The sequence below is a fragment of the Pygocentrus nattereri genome, chromosome 20 (genome assembly GCF_015220715.1).
Source record: "Pygocentrus nattereri isolate fPygNat1 chromosome 20, fPygNat1.pri, whole genome shotgun sequence".
Lineage (NCBI taxonomy): Eukaryota > Metazoa > Chordata > Actinopteri > Characiformes > Serrasalmidae > Pygocentrus > Pygocentrus nattereri.
The window spans coordinates 2062419-2084418 of NC_051230.1; the positions used below are offsets into that span (position 1 = coordinate 2062419).

At 45.9% G+C, this 22000-nt stretch overlaps 3 protein-coding genes across 3 annotated transcripts in view; 2 read left to right on the forward strand and 1 right to left on the reverse strand.

Moving 5' to 3' along the window:
• The window catches only part of ascc2 (activating signal cointegrator 1 complex subunit 2), a 29023-nt gene extending 28414 nt beyond the window's left edge, over nt 1-609 (forward strand). The window contains exon 19 of the mRNA XM_017685082.2: nt 48-609. Coding sequence (XP_017540571.1) covers nt 48-219 — 172 coding nt within the window. The 3' untranslated portion in view covers nt 220-609. The remainder of the gene's footprint in view (nt 1-47) is intronic.
• A 5570-nt stretch (nt 610-6179) lies between these two features.
• On the reverse strand, nt 6180-14400 carry rnf215 (ring finger protein 215). Its single transcript, XM_017685081.2, has 10 exons — nt 14005-14400; nt 12901-13080; nt 12745-12816; nt 11159-11244; nt 10173-10227; nt 9964-10068; nt 9356-9472; nt 8231-8377; nt 7939-8041; nt 6180-7438 (listed from the first exon to the last, which is right to left on the reverse strand). The coding sequence occupies exons 1-10, from the start codon at nt 14236-14238 to the stop codon at nt 7425-7427; spliced, it is 1113 nt and encodes a 370-aa protein (XP_017540570.1). The 5' UTR covers nt 14239-14400; the 3' UTR covers nt 6180-7424.
• A 1786-nt stretch (nt 14401-16186) lies between these two features.
• On the forward strand, nt 16187-20851 carry LOC108412853 (bri3 binding protein). Its single transcript, XM_037531379.1, has 3 exons — nt 16187-16470; nt 19030-19132; nt 20113-20851. The coding sequence occupies exons 1-3, from the start codon at nt 16294-16296 to the stop codon at nt 20532-20534; spliced, it is 702 nt and encodes a 233-aa protein (XP_037387276.1). The 5' UTR covers nt 16187-16293; the 3' UTR covers nt 20535-20851.
• Nucleotides 20852-22000: the final 1149 nt, after the last annotated feature.

A 22000-nucleotide genomic window follows, 5' to 3' on the forward strand; every position in this document is an offset into this window, starting at 1 on the left:
CAGGCAGACTGACCACCTTCTTTGTTTTCGGTCTATTTGTCCAACAGCTACAGACCGCCTCCTCAGAGTCATGTGGTGGGCGGGCCCAAGGGGCGGGGCCAGACGCAGGAAACCGTGCTGGATCGGCGCAGGAAGGAAATGAACAAGAGCCGAGGAGCCAATCACAGTCGGCGAACCATGGCAGACAGGAAGAGGAACAAAGGCATGATCCCGTCCTGAGACGAAGAAAAAGGACAACTGACCGCGCACCAGACTGGACTGGACAAAAGAAATATAGATATTCCGAGAGATTTATAGGAGGTTTATAGGAGGATGTTCCACGTACTAGGTAATGAGTGTAGCATCCATTAAATACGTCGTTGCCGTGGTAACGGGACCTCAAATATTCAAAAGAACAGGGTAAAAACATCCGAAATGTGCGTACAGTGCTGCGAGAAGGTTTCAGGCGTCTCAGTAAATTTTTAAAGAGTTTCCCAAAGAGTTTATCACGATATACATTAGAATAAAGTCGTATTCATAATTCAGATAAACAGAAAAACACTAAACAGTAACAAGAATTTCTCGGGTCCATATTTTTCCTGGACACCTTCACAGCCGCCACAGAGACTCGTTAATATCATCAATGACATCATGAGCTCAATTTACTGAGCACTGATTGGTCAAACCAGGAGCTGCTTTTTAACTACATATAATACTGGACTTCCTCGAGGAGGAGAGGCTTGGAGATGGGTCAACACACACACCAACATCCAGAACATCACTGTTTATTATTTATATATCGCTGCTGTCAGAAGAAAACCTTGTATCTCCATTTTGTCTTTTTTTTTCAGTTTTTGACAAAATTTGAAAATATCTTTTGCTCTTTATATTGTGTGGAAATGTCATGAAGAATGGACCAAAAGAAATGAGCCAAAATGACTCGGAAAGACGTCTGGTTCCACTGACTTGCATTAAAAGTAACGTTTTTTTCCTTCTGTAAAACGAAGATTTTAGAGATACTAAGAGGTTATCATACTATTATTTCGAGATAATAAGGTTTTTTTTCTGACAACAGTGATTATTATATAATTAATATTCTATAAATTTTGTTTACTCAACACTTTTCTCAGCAAATAAACACAAACTACACCAATAAATCGATTTTGAAAACGCGTCTCGGGCGCCTCAGACTTTCTCACAGTGCTGTACGTTCATTAAAAGACATCATTGTGGAGCATTTCTGTTCACCGACTCGTCATAAACGGTATGTATGAAGAAATAATTGAACTGATAGATAAACGCAGAGGTTTTGATACGACTGCGACGATGCGGTCGTCCAGATGTTCTGCTGACGGGCCTTTACTTTTTTTCTTTTTTTTTAAGACGTTGCAATGCTTTCCGTTGATTTATATCCTGAAGCTGTTCCGATTTCTAACAGTTCTGTCTCTCCAGCACGTCTGAGAGGGAACCCGAATATTTTCTTTCTTTCTTTCTTTCTTTCAAAATAAATGTCCTGAAAGGACGACACGAACCAAAGTGCTGACGGGGCAGCGGAGAGAGGCCTTTTAATGCCATGAAATAACGAGCAAGTTTATTTCGACAGAAGCACAGCATTGTACACAGTCCTGGCAGAAGGAGGAGAAAGGAAGCGCCGCCACGCTCGGTGCCGACGGCTCTCCGGGGCAGTTTTATGTCCTGCGTGAGGGATTAAAGGTACAGTTTGGGTTAAATAAGCAGCTGCATGTGCTGATCTCAGCTGGTGTCTCTCTACAGCTACAGGCTTCCAGAGTCAGTCCTCTCCACATGCCTAGCAGACGCAGGAGAACGCGCCGTGACGATGGAAGCGAATAACAATAAACACTGTTTTTAAGACTTTTCCAGGTTGCTCTGATGAGCTTGTGAGAATCTGAGATACCCGGTTTAACGTGCCTTCATCCATAGGCCTCCTCGTCCTGCTACACCCCTAAAAAAGAGGGTTCTTCAAGGGTTCTTCAGTAGAGACAGTAGTTCTATGAACAATCAAACAACCATTTGCATGCTTAAAGGGTTCTGTGCATGGTGACATGTTTCTTCTGTTTGATGGGGATGGTTTTGATGGTTGTACATGGTTCTATACAGAACCCAAAAGGGTTCTTCTATCGCTACAGGCTTGACATCATAACAACAGAAGAACCTTCTTGGGCTATACAGAACATAAACACATTCTACAGCATTCTGAAGGATCATTTTACCATGCACAGAACCATTTAAGCATGAAATGGTTCTTTACCGAACTCGTAGTTCTAAATAGAACGATTCGATTGGCCGAGGGATCGAGCGGGGTGACGCGACTGTTCACGCTTAATTCCTACACTCTTCAAAAAAGATGGTTCTTCAAGGGTTCTTTAGTAAAGAAAATGGTTCTATAAACACTGAACACTCAAAGAACCCTTTGCATCATTAAAGCGTTCTTCAGATTGATGGAGAATGTGCTGTAGATGGTCCTTTTTGGAAAGGGTTCTTCTATTGTTACAAGCTTCACATCATAACAGTAGAACACCTTTTTTTTTTTTTTAAAAAGGTTCTACATACAAGCATCACAGCATGTTCTTAAGAACCCTTTCATGATGCAAAGAATCTTTTAATCATGCAAAGGTTCTGACTTCTTTGAGACTGTTTTCTTTACTAAAGAACCACTGAAGAACCATCTTTTCCAGGTTGTTCTGATGTTTGAGAATCTGCAATACTCTTTTTACCATGCCCTCGTCCAATTTGGCCTCCTTGTTCTGCTACACTCCAAAAAAAAAAAGGTTCTTCAGTAAAGACAATGGTTCTCTGCAGAACCATGAACACTCAAAGAACAATGTGTGTGCTTGAATCGTTCTTTTCATGGTGAAGTTGCTCTTCAGGCTGACGGAGAATGTGTTGGACGTAGTTCTATGTCGAAGAGGGTTCTTCTGTTATAACAAGCTTGACATTGTGACAGTAGCGGAACCCTTTTTGGTGCTATAGAGAACCACATAACACATTCTCCATCAATCTGAAGAACCATTTTACCAAGCATAGAACCCAGAACTCTTCCCTTTACATCGAGATCGAGGGCACTCCAGGGGGCGGCACGACTAGTCATGCTCACTCTTTACACTCTTCATAAAGATGGTTCTTCAAGGGTTCTCGAGGGGAGAGTGTCGAGTGAACATTCATAGTTTTGATTTAGTTTTTGTGATTTTATAAACTTTATTTTTATGAACCAGCTCGTCTTGTTGACTTGACTGTTAGTTTTCATTTCAGTGAGGTTTAGTGAGCTATAGTTACCCTGACGTGTAGTGAATAGTCTAGGCTGTGTTAGAACCATAGAACCATAGAACCAAGCACATCCATCACGTGACTCATAGAACTGGGTACATTAGTCCCTGAAGTCGACAGCGAACGATAGAGGTGGGCTGCCTGAACAGGGGTCTTCATAGCTCATTTGATGTCTAGGCCTATGCAAATTTCAGCTACATCATCAAGTCATGCAGTTTATTAATTATTATCGCCGCTGTGGGATCAAAACCTCGTATCTCCGTTTCTGTCATTTTTTTCAGTTTTTGACATCATTTGAAAATACATGTGGTCCTTTACACTGTACGTGAATTTCATGATGAACGGACCAAAAGAAACGGCCCAAAAGGACTTGGAAAGACGTCTGGTTCCATTGACTTCCATTAAAAGTGAAGTATGTTTTTTCCTTCTCCTGTAAAGTTCCTGTTTTGGAGATACGAGGTTTTAATCCCACAACAGCGGAAAACCAGCCCACGTTTTGTCCACCCGCCAAACCCTTCCCTTCCCCACCAAAACAACCAAGCTCTGCCCAATTTGGCTGAAACCTGTCCAATCTGGCAACATCGATTGGGCCTCAAAGATCTCCACCCATTCAGATCTCCACCCATTCAGAGGCCACTTGTGTAACAAGCTGACCTTAGTGAAGGCAAGTTAACCAAAGCATTGAAATGAGGCTTGTATGTACTTATGCTGACCTATAACTCTGTCTGACCGGCAGATTCAGTTCCACAATAAAAGAGTGTAAAATCATAAAAGGTCTGAAAGCAACGGTGCCGTTTTTGGCTTGTCAAGGTCGTATCAAGATTTACATAATTAAAACAAACTTTCTGCAGCAGTTTAAAGAGAATCTCATAGATTTTTCACAATTCCTCCATGTGGGGTGTAAACAGAGAGATTCAGAGGGTTTGGTGTGAAACAGTTCAGACGTCTTTACAGTGGTGGTGATGGGAACCAGGCGTCGCCATGACTACAACACAGATATAGACACTTTATTCACCATCCAGAACCACCAGAGAACCTACACGAATCTTCTGAGCTTATATGGAATGTTGATGATGGAAAACAGTGGAAAATCTGGAATAATGAGTTTTCTTTTGGGACTATTTTGCCGCACAGCGCCCTGCATGTCTCCCTCCACCATGAATGGAGTTGAAGTTCTCTAAACTCTCATAAAACAGCGTCTCAGTCATCAGGCAGTGAATTCAGAACCAGTTCATGTAGGAACTTTCTGTAGGAGCTTTTAGAGGGACGTCTGGTTCCCATCACCACCACTGGGAACGGTTCTGACCATTTAATTATGCAGGAATTCAGAAAATTCAGTAGGATTTCCCTTTAAAGCCGCAGAAATCGTTCAGTACTAAGTGCAGTGCTGCAGTCCTTGGGGTAATAGGATACTTCCAAGGTGCTTTACTTAACCTTAAAGTGCTCACACACTCTGAGTGGACTGAGTTACAGGTTTTCATCGTAAAGACGATATTCTGGAGTGATGGACAAAAATGGAATTAAATAAAGAACAAAATGAGTTTTTCTAGAGACACTCGGGTCGACGTACATCCGCGTGGATGTGAGTCCTGGTGATGTGTGACGTGAGCTCTAATGAGTCTGCGGCCCAATAAATAAAGCGCTCTGTCGTCCACAGAGACGCGGGAAGCGCACCCCGCACACCCTGAGCACTGCGGTGATGACGTGGGAAAGTCTTTTGGAAGCGGAGATGATTTGAACATCAGTGCAGTTTCTTCGCAGCACAGTCGGGTGGGGATTGGTCAGGTGGGGGGGGGTCACATTGTGTTTTCTGAAGGCTGAAATTTTTCCCTCCGTGGTTTTGTGTCTCTCTTCCCTTTAAAACAACAGACCTCTGGAGTCGTGGCGTCATTCCCATACAGGAATGATTGGATTCATCCTGTTTGTATCAAAAATCGCAATTTTAAAAAAAGTCCAATTTCAATTTTTATTATAGCCCATTTTGAACTAACAACGCCTTGACCAATCAGAAGCAGCCAAACAACTACACACTGTGACATCATAACCAAAACTGACTGACTCAAGACAAAGTGGATGTTCTCCAGGACGACTTTCAGACAGAAGCTCTTCCAGAATAACAGCTCCTGACTCCATGACCTCATCATTACCTCCAGATCAGAAAACAGCACCACACAAACATCCTAACTAGTCTAAACCTCCTAAATCCTGTCCTGACTTTAGGATGAACCCCAGCAGGGTCCTGACTCCTGTTTAAGGTCCGTTTCTCTGGTTCTGAGGCGGCTGAGTCAGGCAGCGTAGTTCACTACCAGCATAATGAGCTCCATTTATTCCTACTGTAAAACGCGGCTTTCACTGGGAGATGTTTTTCTCTTCTAACTCTGCGTTTTAAACATCTCAGACGCTGCCGACTCGAACTCCACCGCCCCTCTGATCACCTTCCTGTGTTAATGTAGATGATGGAGTATCACAGTGATGGAGGTGAATAATGAGGAGGCGGAGCTGAACGTGTGTCTGTTTATTAGGAGGAGGAACGTTAGCAAGCTCGGCTAAAGCGTTTGGGAAATGGAGACTGAAACTGTGGAGCAGCGACGCTGTGATAAACAGCAGGGGGCGACTCTGATAAACAGCAGGGGGCGACTCTGATAAACAGCAGGGGGCACTCTCATAGCATTCATACTTACAGTTTATCACACTTTAGGTAGATAACATCAGCTGTCTGGCTAACTAGCCTGACTTTTACGCGTTTACGTTTCAGCTGTTCACGTATGGTCGACTGCAGGTGCTGTTTGGGTGGTGGGTCATTCTCAGCACTGCAGTAACACTGACGTGGTGGTGTGTTAATGTGTGTTGTGCTAGTCTGAGTGGATCAGACACAGCAGTGCTGCTGGAGTTTTTAAACACCTCAGTGTCGCTGCTGGACTACAATGTGGACCGACAAGGTAGGAGTGTCTAATAGAGTGGACAGTGAGTGGACACAGTGTTTAAAAACTCCAGCAGCGCTGCTGTGTCTGATCCACTCGCACCAGCGCAACACACAACACATGGCACCGAACAGCCGTTAAAGCCTGGTGGAAAAGCAGCTCATCTCACCTTTTCCTCCTCCGTCTGGCTCTAATAATGAAGCTGAGAGCTGATCAGAGTTAATGATCTTCTCAGCGAAGCTCGTTCTGCTCGTTAGTTTGTGCTGATGATGCAGTGATTCAATCAGGAGCCAGTTCATCACATTAATGACCGATTTGAGTCACTGACCTAAACGAGTCTGAACCATCAAGTCAAAGAGATCGGATTTGAACAAGAAATCGAATCTGAAAACGCACTGAACCAGTTACTCAATCTGATTTTCTGCCTTATCTTATCGGGTCATTAAGTGTATATAAACTCATCGTTCGGCAAAGTTCATAAAATCCAATCACAATATTTTCAGAATATTTTACAGTCAGATGATGTTTTGTTAGTTAAAGCTGCACTATGTAAGATTTGGGGATCTGGGGCCCTCTCTGGTGGAAATGTGTAACTGCATGCAGAGTGTGGAGGACCAGAGGAGGACGGGTTCCCCTTCTGAGCCTCGTTTCCTCTCAAGGTTTCTTCCTCCTGCTCTTAGGGAGTTTTTCTTGCCACTGGTGCCACTGGCGCCACTCATGGGGACCCTGACCTGGATTTTTCCACCTGTTGTAAACAGCGCTACATAAATAAACCTTGACTTGAAATATTACTGGAGAATTTGTTAGAGTTTGCTGCTGTTTTGCTGTAAAATGGTTCAACATAAGCTCTACAGATGGGTGCAAGTAAAAGGACGTGACGGCGGGACGCATGCACAGCGCAAACCGGCGCAAGGGATGCACTTTTGGGAGACATGCAGCCAGAAGCAGCGTTCAGAAAACGCAGACTGGACCCCCCACTCCCACGAAAAGAAGCGCCGTTTCGGTCTTCAAAAGCTCTTCATCAGCACAAACCCTATCCAGAGTGGGATCCCATGCTTGTCAAATCCGTCGCAGATACTTAAAGAAAGGAAAAGGTCAGGAAACTGGGTCCTCAGAGGTCAGACGTGAGGGTCAGGAGTCTGTGGAGAGGTCAGGGCTCGTTCTTGTGGCGATACCCCAGCAGTACAGTACAGGGTTGGGAGACCTCGATACCGATCCACCAGTGGTGGCAGCTCCACTTCAGCGGAAATTACCTGCAGTGAGCAGAAAGAGGAGAGACTGAGTTTACATGCATTTAATAACATGTACAATAAATCATAAGGAGAATTATTCAGTAACTGAATTAAATAAATGTCCGTTTTTATTTATTTATTTATTTATTTTCTGTAAAAGCCCCTCAAATGGACAGAACGTGTGTTTTCTGATCTCCACATCTCACTACACGCTCACAATTCACTGCTGGAGGCCAAAAATCTGCGCCGCTCTTTGTGTTGTTCTCTAAAAGTGATGTTTCCAGAGCAGATCACTGAAGAGACGCCGTCTGTTTATAGTTTAGAGCCCAGATTTGGGGAAAAACGGGTCGACTTTCAGTAGAAAAACAAACTGAGTTCAGCTTCTTTTATTATAAGGGTTTAAAATGACATCACCGTCTATTAGACTGGAGAGAAGAGCTACAGCTCTCTGAAAATAACAAATGGCGTAATAAATAATAAATATTACTAATATTATTAATAACTGCGTGAGGTTCACTAACCGAGCACGCTGCGTTTGCAGAGAGGGCAGGTCTGCTGCAGCAGGAGCCACGGATCCACACAGTCTCTGTGGAACTCATGCAGACACGGCAACACCCGCAAACACTGCACAACACAGAGCAGCTGTTATTAATAATTAATAAATAATAATAATACAGTTAGCACTAATGATCATTTCTACAGGATTTAATTAACTGGAACAACAGGAGAAGAGAGGAAAAAAGAAGAAGAGGGGAGAAAACAGAAGAGAGGAAAAAGAAGAGAGGCGAGAGGAGAGGAAACACTGTGGGCTACCTGGTTGTTGTTGTATTGCTCTAAACACACAGCGCAGCTGTCCGTCTCAGGCTGACCGTGTGTCGGGTCACTCCAGGCTTTCGGCTGCCGGTACGTTCGTGTCTTCAGCGCTGAGAGTCTTTTCAGCAGGTCCTGCTTTGGCCGGAGCTGAGCAGAGTGAGTTCTACTGTAAATGAGCTCTAATCTACAGTTATAGATTATAGACTGCTAAAGGAAGGGCACTAAAAGGAAGGGCACTCGATGAAGGGCACTAAGAGGAAGGACACTAGAGGAAGGGCACTCGAGGAAGGGCACTAAGAGGAAGGACACTAGAGGAAGAGCACTAGAGGAAGGACACTAAAAGGAAGAGCACTAGAGGAAGGACACTAAAAGGAAGAGCACTAGAGGAAGGGTGCTAAAAGGAAGAGCACTAGAGGAAGGGTGCTAAAAGGAAGAGCACTAGAGGAAGGACACTAAAAGGAAGAGCACTAGAGGAAGGACACTAAAAGGAAGAGCACTAGAGGAAGGGTGCTAAAAGGAAGAGCACTAAGAGGAAGGGCACTAGAGGGAGAACGCAACAGAGGAAGGACACTAACTGAAATGGAGCTAAATGGAAAGTAACCACAGAAAAGAGCTCTAAAAGGAAGGGCACTAGAGAAAGGACGCCAAAGGGAAGGGCACTAGAGAAAGGACACTAACAGGAAGGGCACTAGAGAAAGGACGCCAAGGGAAGGGCACTAGAGAAAGGACACTAACAGGAAGGGCACTAGAGAAAGGACGCCAAAGGGAAGGGCACTAGAGAAAGGACGCCAAAGGGAAGGGCACTAGAGAAAGGACACTAACAGGAAGGGCACTAGAGAAAGGACGCCAAAGGGAAGGGCACTAGAGAAAGGACGCCAAAGGGAAGGGCACTAGAGAAAGGACGCCAAAGGGAAGGGCACTAGAGAAAGGACGCCAAAGGGAAGGGCACTAGAGAAAGGACACTAACAGGAAGGGCACTAGAGAAAGGACGCCAAAGAGAAGGGCACTAGAGAAAGGACGCCAAAGGGAAGGGCACTAGAGAAAGGACACTAACAGGAAGGGCACTAGAGAAAGGACACTAACAGGAAGGGCACTTGCTTATTCAGTTCTCAGGTGCGTGTTCACCTGTAGGTCATCGTTGAACTGGTTGTAGTGGTATTGCCAGCGGGCGTGAACTATGACCCCAGTGGACAGAATCAGAGCCACCAGCACCACAGTGTTCCACAGCTGCTGCAGGTACTTCTGCAGAGCACAGAGAGAAACGCTCAGATATCACACGGCGTCCAAGCCGCTGTTTCAGCGAAGGACGTGTGAGAAGTCGCACATCAGACGAACACATCGGTCAGGCACAACATTCTGACCACCACCTTGTGTCTACACATAGTGGCCACTTTATCAGAAACACTGCACTGTAAACACACACAGTGCAGCTGTATAACAGGTGTTTGTAATAAAGTGGCCACTAAATGTAAATACAAGGTAGGTGGCCACTTTATCAGAAACACCTGTTATACAGCTGCACTGTGTGTGTTTACAGTGCAGTGTTTCTGATAAAGTGGCCACTATGTGTAGACACAAGGTAGGTGGCCACTTTATCAGAAACACCTGTTATACAGCTGCACCGTGTGTGTTTACAGCTCAATAGGTGTTTCTGATAAAGTGGCCACTAAGTGTAGACACAAGGTGGTGGATGTGCGCATGAATATTAGTGTTATTGATATGCGCGTTCATACCTGTACAGGTGAGTTTGTTTCTCCGGTGCAGATGACCCCCTGCCATTCTCCATAAAGCCCCCCTCTGGAGCGTCCACAGCTGGACCACAGGGTCAGAGTGGCCCCCTGTAACACCCACCACAGAAATGTCACACACCTGCTGCAACGAAACCAGCACAGCAGCACGACCTCGTCACGGCGAAACGAGCCGGTTCAGGGGAACGTCTTACCAAGTTATTCTGCAGGAAGGTTTTGTACGTGATTTTCGCCGTGGCGTGAAGACCTCTGGAAAAAAGAACACACTTAACACACAGAACCCTCGGAGAACCATCTTTTTTAAGTGTCCATATAAAACCATCTGCATGGTGAAACGGTTCTTCAGACTGAGTTGTGTTCTGCTATAGTTACGATGTCAAGCATATAACACAAGAACCCTTTTTGGAGTTTTGTAGAACCACAGAACAACCGAAGAACCATTTCACCATGCAAAGAACCATTTAGCATGCAAACGGATCTATACAGAACTCATGGTTCAACATACAACCACTGCCTAAACTAAAGAACCCTTGGAGAACCATATTTTTTAAGTGTGTATGTAGAACCATTTGCGTGGTAAAACGGTTCTTCAGACTGATGGTTGTGTTCTGCTATAGTTGCGATGTCAAGCATATAACACAAGAACCCTTTTCGTGGGTTTAACAGAACCACAGAACAATCCGAAGAACCATTTAGCATGCATACGGTTCTATACAGAACTCGTGGTTCAACATACAACCACTGCCTAAACTAAAGAACCCTTGGAGAACCATATTTTTTAAGTGTGTATGTAGAACGATTTGTGTGGTGAAACGGTTCTTCAGACTGATGGTTGCGTTCTGCTATAGTTACGATGTCAAGCTTATAACACAAGAACCCTTTTTGGAGTTTAATAGAACCACAGAGCGATCTGAAGAACATGAACTGGTTCTATACAGAACTCATGGTTCAATCTAGAGCCATTGCCTTTACTCAAGTACCCTTGAACCCTTGATCTGCTGTTTGGATGAAAATTCAACACCAGGTTCAATAAGCCACAGGTCCCAGCTCCGCAGTAAAAACAGTACTGGCCACGACGACACACGGAGGGTTCCGGCCCGAGGCTTTGCGCTCGCAACAGTGTAGGCATGAAGAACACTAGAACAAGCTGAACACACAAACAGCTGCCTTAGTTCTGAACCTGAGCAGAGCGCCGATGAGCCTGGTGACGTTCTCTGACGTCTGAATGATGATGACGGGCTTCGAGAGAGCCTGTGAGAGATCCATCTACAGAGAAATAGAGATTTAATATTTAAAAACACACTTAGGCCCCGTCCCATTTCTCCTTTTCACCCCTACCCCTTGTTTTCGAGTGTCTCCCCTCTGAACTGAGCTACAGGGCAGTGGTTGAGATCTTCCTCTGAAATGAGACCCTCTAATAAAAGAGCATCACTTCATTAACAGCTACTAGCGCCGCTCTGTAGGCGACCCTGCCCGTCTGCAGGGACAGCAGAGGAGGGGAAAGTTCAGCTCCTCACTGCTGGGCTTTAGTTACATTTAGGGATCAGACGCCTTCAAAGAGGGGGGCAGTTATTTATTATCACCCCCCCTAATTCTTCAGTGATATGAAGCTGAAGTCAGATTCTCCAGATTCTGGTTTGAATTTGACCAGGGTATGTTTTGGTTTGTCTGTTTGAATTTGAGGGGGGGTGATAATAAATAACTGCCCCCCTCTTTGAAGGCGTATGATCCCTAAATGTGACTAAAGCCCAGCAGTGAGGAGCTGAACTTTCCCCTCCTCTGCTGTCCCTGCAGACGTGCAGGGTCGCCTACAGAGCGGCGCTAGTAGCTGATAATGAAGTGATGCTCTTTTATTAGAGGGTCTCATTTCAGAGGGAAGATCTCAACCACTGCCCTGTAGCTCAGTAACAAGGGGCAACACTCGAAAACAAGGGGTAGGGGTGAAAAGGAGAAATGGGACGGGGCCTTTACTTCATTCTCTAATCCAGCATTACAGGTGTTACAGTGACTTTACCATAATCTAGGAGTGCTGTTATAAAATATGATGAAATACACATACACAGTAATCTATAATCAATTCCACTGATTCCACACAAGCACGCCTCACTGCTGTAATATGAAATATTACAGCCTTTTTAATGGTTACAGTAAGCCTAACTAATTTAAACCAGCCTTAAAAGGGAAATTCCACCTATTTTTCAGAATTCCTCCATAACTCAGAGTGTTTTGGTGTGAAACGGTTCAGACGTCTTTACAGTGGTGGTGATGGGAACCAGATGTCGCCATGACTACAACACAGATATAGACACTTTATTTACCATCCAGACCCACCAGAGAACCTACACGAGTCTTCTGAGCTCATATGGAATGCTGATGATGGAAAACAGTGGAAAATCTGGAATAATGAGTTTTCTTTGGGGACTATTTTGCCGCACAGCGCCCTGCATGTCTCCCTCCACCATGAATGGAGTTGAAGTTCTCTAAACTCTCATAAAACAGCGTCTCAGTCATCAGGCAGTGAATTCAGAACCAGTTCATGTAGGAACTTTCTGTAGGAGCTTTTAGAGGGACGTCTGGTTCCTATCACCACCACTGTGAGCAGCTCTGACTCGGTACGTTTATCTAGAACAGAGAGTTTCACACCAAACCACTCTGTTTTGTGTAGATTTATGCAGAAATTTTGAAAAATCGGTGGGATTCCCCTTTAAAAGGGGCTCTGTGGTTTTTAACAGGTGTAGTAATTCAGAGTCCAGATTCTGGCAGTACCTCTCGGACTGTGTTCTGGTTGAGGACGAGGATGATGAGCGCAGACGCGCCCAAAACAAGCGCCCTCTTCATCTGCAGAGAAATAAAACACATCGAATAGTTTTCAGGCATCACAGTCTCCATCACGTTTAACTCCCACATCTGATCTTCACACACCTTGTTGACAACGGCAGCGGCGAAAGATTCCTGGTTGCCGTTAGAAACGGTGCTGCTTTCCTCCATCTCGACAGGCACCACTCCTATCCACAGGTTCTTCTTCTTTTCTTCAGCACCATCACCGTCGTCATCCTCATCATCACGACTGATCACTTCATTCCCTTCATCTTCATCACGGATCTGAACAGAAAGTTCACAGGCTTTCATCTACAGCAGTTTCTCCATGTTAAAGGGGAAAAACGTCAGCATGACTAAACGGTTCAGGTGTGAACAGAACCGCTCACAGTGGTGGTGATGGGAACCAGACGTCCCTCTAAAAGCTCCTACAGAAAGTTCCTACATGAACTGGTTCTGAATTCACTGCCTGATGACTGAGACGCTGTTTAGAGAACTTCAACTCCATTCATGGTGGAGGGAGACATGCAGGGCGCTGTGCGGCAAAATAGTCCCCAAAGAAAACTCATTATTCCAGATTTTCCTCCATTTTTCCATCATCAACATTCCATATAAGCTCAGAAGACTCGTGTAGGTTCTCTGGTGGTTCTGGATGGTAAATAAAGTGTCTGTATCTGTGTTGTAGTCATGGCGACGCCTGGTTCCCATCACCACCACTGTAAAGACGTCTGAACCGTTTCACACCAAACCCCCTCAGAACCTCTGATCACACCTCACACACTCACAATTTGGTGTCATTTCCCTTTACTACCCTTTATTTTTTTCAAAATTGAATGCTTGACATGGAAAATAGTGGAAAATTGCCCTGCATGTCTCCCTCCACCATGAATGGAGTTGAAGTTCTCTAAACTCTCATAAAACAGCGTCTCAGTCATCAGGCAGTGAATTCAGAACCAGTTCATGTAGGAACTTTCTGTGAGGAGCTTTTAGAGGGGGACGTCTGGTTCCCATCACCACCACTGTGAGCAGCTCTGAGTCTGTCAGTTTATCTAGAACGGAGCGTTTCCCACCAAAACCACTCCGACTGACTCTGTTTACATCTTAACCGTTTAATTATGTCGAATTTTTGAAAAGTCGGTGGAGTTTCCCTTTAACACTGGTCATGCACTCACTAGCTCTCATACAGAGGGTCAGGGCTGGGATACTCACCAGTCTGAGGTCTCCCTGCAGGTCAGGCTCCTTGTGGTCTTTCTTGTGGTGGGTCTGTGCGGGGTTCGCATCCAGGCTGTCCTGGAGAAGCTGCCCCTGCAGGATCCTGACCGAGTCCTGCTGCACGAAGACCTCCACCAGGGCGACCTGCTCAGCCCACACAGCCCCGCTCAGCCACAAACACGCAGCCAGGAGCAGCGAAACACACCGCTGGCAGCCGCCGGAGGCGCCCATGCTGGTTAAAGAGCCGCTGAAGTGTCCGAAGCGGGTGTCCGGGCAGCGGAGCGGCGCTTTAATGAAGTCCGGAGCGGCTCGGCTTCAAACTCCAGCCTGTAAACAAACCGGCCGAGCGGATCTCCTCCTTCCGCGGCTCCTGCAGCCCTGCGCTCACTCTCGGAGCCGAACCCGCGCTGCCCCGCCACCTGCTGGCGAGATGGAGAAACTACAGGGGGCCGAGCGTTAAAGGGCCCGTGTCCTAATGTTTTATTTATTTATTAATTTGTTTAAGATCGAGTCGCTCAGCGGTGCCGCGTGCCGGAGAGTCCTGACTCCCAGGGAAGGCGAGTGGAAGAGGCTTTAGCGGCGCTCTGCAGCTTCCTATCGCTTTATCTTACTGCTGCGGTCTCCCTGGGGGTAATTAAAGCAGTGAGGGGGTAATTAAAGCAGTGAGGGGGTAATTAAAGTAGTGAGGGGGCAATTAAAGCAGTGAGGGGGTAATTAAAGCAGTGAGGGGTAATTAAAGCAGTGAGAGGGTAAATAAAGTAGTGAGCGGGTAATTAAAGCAGTGAGGGGGTAATTAAAGTAGTGAGAGGGTAAATAAAGCAGTGAGGGGGTAATTAAAGTAGTGAGAGGGTAAATAAAGCAGTGAGGGGGTAATTAAAGTAGTGAGGGGTAAATAAAGCAGTGAGGGGGTAAATAAAGCAGTGAGGGGGTAATTAAAGTAGTGAGAGGGTAAATAAAGCAGTGAGGGGTAAATAAAGCAGTGAGGAGTAAATAAAGCAGTGAGGGGTAAATAAAGCAGTGAGGGGGTAATTAAAGTAGTGAGGGGTAAATAAAGCAGTGAGGGGGTAAATAAAGCAGTGAGGAGTAAATAAAGCAGTGAGGGGGTAATTAAAGTAGTGAGGGGGTAAATAAAGCAGTGAGGGGTAAATAAAGCAGTGAGGAGTAAATAAAGCTGTGAGGGGTAAATAAAGCAGTGAGGGGGTAATTAAAGCAGTGAGGGGGTAATTAAAGTAGTGAGGGGGTAATTAAAGTAGTGAGAGGGTAAATAAAGCAGTGAGGGGGTAATTAAAGCAGTGAGGGGGTAATTAAAGTAGTGAGGGGGCAATTAAAGTAGTGAGAGGGTAAATAAAGCAGTGAGGGGTAAATAAAGCAGTGAGGGGTAAATAAAGCAGTGAAAGGGTAAATAAAGCAGTGAGGGGTAAATAAAGCAGTGAGGGGGTAATTAAAGTAGTGAGAGGGTAAATAAAGCAGTGATGGGGTAATTAAAGTAGTGAGAGGGTAAATAAAGCAGTGAGGGGGTAATTAAAGTAGTGAGAGGGTAAATAAAGCAGTGAGGGGTAAATAAAGCAGTGAGGGGGTAAATAAAGCAGTGAGGGGTAAATAAAGCAGTGAGGGGGTAAATAAAGCAGTGAGGGGTAATTAAAGTAGTGAGAGGGTAAATAAAGCAGTGAGGGGTAAATAAAGCAGTGAGGGGTAATTAAAGTAGTGAGGGGTAAATAAAGCAGTGAGGGGTAAATAAAGCAGTGAGAGGGTAAATAAAGCAGTGAGGAGTAAATAAAGCAGTGAGGGGGTAAATAAAGCGGTGAGGAGTAAATAAAGCGGTGAGGGGTAAATAAAGCAGTGAGGAGTAAATAAAGCAGTGAGGGGGTAAATATAGTAATGAGAGGGTAAATAAAGCAGTGAGAGGGTAAATAAAGCAGTGAGGAGTAAATAAAGCAGTGAGGGGGTAAATATAGTAATGAGAGGGTAAATAAAGCAGTGAGGGGGTAAATAAAGCGGTGAGAGGGTAAATAACGCAGTGAAAGGGCAAATAAAGCAGTGAGGGGGTCAGTAAAGCAGGAAAGGGGTCAATGCAGGGGGTAAATCATCATCGGGGCCGAAGTTGGAGCAGCGGTAGTTGCCTCATCCGGCCTCCGGGTGGCAGTAGTGAGTTTCTTGCCGCTCGCGGAAGCACCTTCTCTCTCCGGTTCCGGCAGGGTGACGCTTGTCCGCGTTGAGGATCCATTGGCGGATTAATTGATCGGTTTGAGCTGTAAAATCCTGATTAATCGACTGATCTGATCAGCAATGAGGCTGGTGCCGGTGATGCTGCTGCTGCTGAGCGCTCTGCTGTTGGCGGAGGGAGGGAGGAGCCGCAGGGAGAACAGCGGGAATAGCGGGAACAGCCTGCGGAGGGCGGCCAGCGGAGTGTACCAAACACTTAGTAGCGCCTTCGGAGAGGACAGCATGAGGACAGTACACAAGGTGGGGGACAGCATGAGGACAGTACACAAGGTGGGGGGGGGCAGCATGAGGATAGTACACAAGGTGGGGGGACAGCATAAGCACAGTACACAAGGTGGGGGACAGCATGAGGACAGTACACAAGGTGGGGGGGGCAGCATGAGGACAGTACACAAGGTGGGGGACAGCATGAGCACAGTACACAAGGTGGGGGGACAGCATAAGCACAGTACACAAGGTGGGAGGGCAGCATGAGGACAGTACACAAGGTGGGGGACAGCATGGGGACAGTACACAAGGTGGGGGGACAGCATGAGGACAGTACACAAGGTGGGGGGACAGCATGAGGACAGTACACAAGGTGGGGGGACAGCATGAGGTCAGTACACAAGGTGGGGGGGCAGCATGAGGACAGTACACAAGGTGGGGGACAGCATGGGGACAGTACACAAGGTGGGGGACGGCATGAGGACAGTACACAAGGTGGGGGACGGCATGAGCACAGTACACAAGGTGGGGGGACGGCATGAGCACAGTACACAAGGTGGGGGACAGCATGAGGACAGTACACAAGGTGGGGGGGCAGCATGAGGACAGTACACAAGGTGGGGGGGCAGCATGAGGACAGTACACAAGGTGGGGGGACAGCATGAGGACAGTACACAAGGTGGGGGGCAGCATGAGGACAGTACACAAGGTGGGGGGCAGCATGAGGACAGTACACAAGGTGGGGGGGACAGCATGAGGACAGTACACAAGGTGGGGGGCAGCATGAGGACAGTACACAAGGTGGGGGGACAGCATGAGGACAGTACACAAGGTGGGGGACAGTATGGGGACAGTACACAAGGTGGGGGGCAGCATGGGGACAGTACACAAGGTGGGGGACAGTATGAGGACAGTACACAAGGTGGGGGGACAGCATGAGGACAGTACACAAGGTGGGGGGGGCAGCATGTGGACAGTACACAAGGTGGGGGGCAGCATGAGGACAGTACACAAGGTGGGGGACGGTATGAGGACAGTACATAAGGTGGGGGACGGCATGAGGACAGTACACAAGGTGGGGGGGTAGCAAGAGGACAGTACACAAGGTGGGGGGACGGCATGAGGACAGTACACAAGGTGGGGGGACGGCATGAGGACAGTACACAAGGTGGGGGGCAGCATGAGGACAGTACACAAGGTAGGGGGGCAGCAAGAGGACAATACACAAGGTGGGGGGCAGCATGAGGACAGTACACAAGGTGGGGGGACAGCATGAGGACAGTACACAAGGTGGGGGGACAGCATGAGGACAGTACACAAGGAGGGGGCAGCATGAGGACAGTACACAAGGTGGGGGGGGCAGTTGTAGAGTGGGGGTGGAAGGGGGGTGTAGGCAGTTCATAGAGTGGTGGTGTTATAATTTGGTTTGATGTAGGGACCGCGACCCTGTCTGGACTTGGCGGTTAACGATGGTGATGATGATGATGTTGATGATGATGATGATGATGATGATGGGGGGGGGGGGGTGAACTGTTGTGCTTGGCAGCGATGGAGTGAAGGAATTTCAGAAGGTGCAGTTTGTCCTGTACTGTAGACGACAGTGGGGCATTAACACTGCAGGCGAAGAGTGATATGCAAATATTTGGGCCCAGTGGTCAAACGACACGTGATGTTGATTTAATGTGTGAAAATGAGTTGAACACATCCTCTGCAGGAAGCTGCGCGTGGTGTTTTCTGCACAGTATCTGTTTTTCTATCTATTTTCTATCTATTTATTTATTAAGTGTACAGTATTTTAGCACAGGGTATGTTTTATATTTATATTTAATTTTAAATGAATATATAGGAATTCTGCAGAAGTGTGTTCACTTATTTACACTTAGAAAATAAACAACATAAGGAATTTGCCTGGGGGTGCCCAAACTTTTGCACAGAAGTGTGAGTGTGTGAGTGTGTGAGTGTGAGTGTGTGTGTGTGTGTGTGTGTGTGTGTGTGTGTGTGTGTTGTGCTGAGGAAAGCGCGCATGGAGCAAATTAAAAGATTTACACTGGTTCAGCGCAGTATTAGGGCAGTTTATAAGGTGGGGGTATTATACTGTAGAAGGTGTGGGGCTGTTATAGGGTATTAAAGGGGAACTCCACCAATTTTTAAAACTTTCCACATAATTAAAGGGTTAAGCTGTAAATAGGATTGTTCTGAGTGGTTTTGGTGTGAAACACTCCGTTCTAGATAAACTGACCGAGTCAGAGCCGTTCACAGTGGTGGTGATGGGAACCAGACGTCCCTCTAAAAGCTCCTACAGAAAGTTCCTACATGAGCTGGTTCTGAATTCACTGCCTGATGACTGAGACGCTGTTTTATGATCGTTTGGTGACAAGGTTTTGGCCTAAAACCTCTGGTCAGTCCATTTATTTTGATCCATTTATGGTGGAGGGATACATGCAGGGTGTTGTGAGGCAAAGTAGTCCCCAAAGAAAATGTATTATTTTAGATTTTTTACTGTTACATAGTACATCAACATACTCACAACACACTGGTACTGGAGCTCATGCAGGGTCATTAAATAGTCTTGAAATTTGTTTCTCCTTTCAGTTCTTCTCCAAGACCACCGAGAGGTTTGTCCAGGGAGTCGACTCGTTCCTGGATACGATATGGAAGATCTGGACGGATCTACTGGACATTATGGGGATTGACTGTAAGATGTGACCTCATCTCCATTTTTTCTGTTTTTCAGCTCATGACATAATTTAAAAATACCTGCTGGCCTTTACGTTGTGTGTAAATTTCAGGATGAAAGGACCAAAGGAACGGCCCAAAATGACCTAGAAAAAACCTCTGGTTCCATTGACTTGCATTAAAAGGTTTTCTTCCGACAGCAGTGACTCATCATGCTAAATGATATACGCTAGCTTCCATTATGATCATTTAGACCCTATATTTAATTGAAAATATTACAAAGACAACATATCAAATGTTGAAACTGGGAAATTTCAATTTTCAATTTTATGCCAGCAACATGTTTCAAAAAAGTTGGGACGGGGGAACAAAAGGCTGGTAAAGTTGTGTAATTCTAAAGAAACACCTGGTGGTTGATTGGCAGCAGGTCAGGTATAAAGAGTGGGTATAAAGAGCATCTCAGAGAGGCGGAGTCTTTCAGAAGTAAAGAGGAGGAGGGGTCACCACTCTGTGAAAGACTGGACCATCAAATAGAGCAACAACTCAAGAAGAACGTTCCTCAACATAAAACAGCAAAGAGCTTCTGCTTTCCATCGTCTACGGTGCAGAACATCATTAAAGACTCAGAGAATCTGGAGAAATCTCTGTCTGTGAGGGACGAGGCTGAACACCAGGATCTGCTGGCCGTGATCTTTGGGCCCTCAGGCAGCACTGCATTAAAAACAGACATGATTCTGTAGTGGAAATCACTGCATGGGCTCAGAAACACTTCTGAAAACCACTGACTGTGAACACAGTTCATCACTGCATCCACAAACGCTGTTAAACTCTAAAACACAAAGAAGAACTAATATAAACAGGACCCAGAAACGCTGCCACCTTCTCTGGGCCGGAGCTCATTTAAAATGAACGGAGGGGAAGTGGAAAAGTTGGGTACATTGCATTCCTTTGAACGTGTTTAGCTGACCAGCTGTAAATCTGTCTCTTTTTCTCTCTCAGCCTCTAATCTGACCCACTACTTCAGTCCGGCGTCCGTGTCCAGTTCCCCGGCCCGCGCTCTCCTGCTGGTGGCTGCCGTGCTGGTGGCGTATTGGTTCCTGTCTTTGTTTCTGGGGGGATTTTTCTACCTGCTGCACGCCGTGTTCGGCCGCTTCTTCTGGCTGGCTCGCGTCTCCCTGTTCGCTCTGTCGTGTCTGTACATCCTGCGGAAGTTCGAGGGCGACCCGGAGAAGGCGGTGCTGCCGCTGTGCTTCATCATGGCGGTGTACTTCATGACTGGCCCGGTGGGGGCGTACTGGCGCAAAGGCAGCAGCCCCAACACGCTGGAGGAGAAGATTGACCACCTGGACACCCAGATCCGCCTGCTCAACATCCGCCTCAGCAGAGTCATCGACAGCCTCGAGCGCTCCAGCGACCAATGAGGACGTCAGATTTGGCCCCGGGGCGGGGCTTGCGGTGGTAGGGGGCGGGGTCGGAACCAGAGGTTTATTTAAAGTGATGGGGCTCAAAGCAGGGACTAGAAACGGAGAACAAAAACGGAGAAAAATAAAAATGACAACAAACATTTTTCACAGAACACCGATAGAAAGTGTGAATGAATTTGTACTTTTTAAATGAATTATATTAATTTTTCAGATTAATGTACCAGGGCATCCCCACTCCTCGCTTTAGGGGACATAACAGCTTAAAAAATGTGAGCTGCTTTTTATTAACTGGTTAATAAAGTCGTTATTTATCATCACAGAGCCAGAGATTGGTTACACAAACTAGTGACGACCAAATAAATGAACGGTTAGTACGTTATTCTGATATAGGCATAATATATTACACATGATATCCTAATAAAATAGCAATAAAGCCCAGTCAAGTCACCGTTACATTAATTTATTAGCTACAACAAAACAAAAACAGTATTAACCAGTTATTTTACATTCTGTGAAAAATATTGTTTATGTCGTTCCTTGTTTACCGTTTCTAATCCCCCTGAGATTTCGTCCCAATCTCAAATGGCTCCCTACACCCTATTTAGTGCACTAGGCTTTCTGCACCCACATAGTGATTCACATGTCTAACAGTGAGCCATTTGGGGCTGCGCTGCCTCCTAGTGGACATATGATGTATTCTTTTTTGTGCAGAAGCCGTAGTTTATTAATCTTCATAACTTTGTAGGGAGTTGGGAGCCGTTTATGGTTAAATTTCGTGTAGAAACACTCTTGGCGTTTAAAGGGGAAGTCCACCAAGTTTTCAGAATTCCCCTCATAATTCAGTGTTTAGAGATGTGATTCAGGGTGGTGTGAAATGGTTCATATGTCTTTACAGCGGTGGTGATAGGAACCAGGTCTCGCCACGACGACGACACAAGATATAGACATTTTATTTAACCACCAGTGAACCTACACGTTCATAACCATTTCATGTAGGGAACTTGCTGTGAGAGAGCACGTCTGGTTCCCATCACCACCCCTGTGAACGACTGTGGTCACTGTTTACACCTTTAATTACGCAGAAATTTTGACAAACTGGTGGATTTGCCCTTTAAAAATAGTATGTCGTGAAATCTGCGTTTATTCTCTAGCCTCCTGTCGTCCCTCTCTCCTCGGGAAGTGGTAGTGTTATTAATGTTGTGGCTAATGCGGAGGCAAGCGTTGTAATTTACAGAAATAATTTAAATAATTTATGACCAGTGTCAAGGAACCGATCCTCATTCCCTTTTTTTTTTTTTTTTTTAAAAAGCAGATATAGAAGCTAATGATCAGCGTGTGTATAATATTTTAAATTCAGTGAAACCCTCACGTTAGCAGACAGAAGGATGTTATTGATTATTATTGCTGTCTAAGATCAGAGTTAGTTTCTTATACTGATACCATTCCGTTGTAGCAATAGCTCC

Coding starts and splice junctions, on each gene's coding strand:
- rnf215 (XM_017685081.2), bottom strand. CDS start 14,238: ATGGGCGCCTCCGGCGGCTGCCAGCGGTGTGTTTCGCTGCTCCTGGCT. Junction 13,081..14,004: donor TGCAGGGAGACCTCAGACTG/GTGAGTATCCCA, acceptor CTTTCTGTTCAG/ATCCGTGATGAAGATGAAGG. Junction 10,069..10,172: donor CCTTCCTGCAGAATAACTTG/GTAAGACGTTCC, acceptor TGGGTGTTACAG/GGGGCCACTCTGACCCTGTG.
- LOC108412853 (XM_037531379.1), top strand. CDS start 16,294: ATGAGGCTGGTGCCGGTGATGCTGCTGCTGCTGAGCGCTCTGCTGTTG. Junction 16,471..19,029: donor GCATGAGGACAGTACACAAG/GTGGGGGACAGC, acceptor TTCTCCTTTCAG/TTCTTCTCCAAGACCACCGA. Junction 19,133..20,112: donor GGACATTATGGGGATTGACT/GTAAGATGTGAC, acceptor TTTCTCTCTCAG/CCTCTAATCTGACCCACTAC.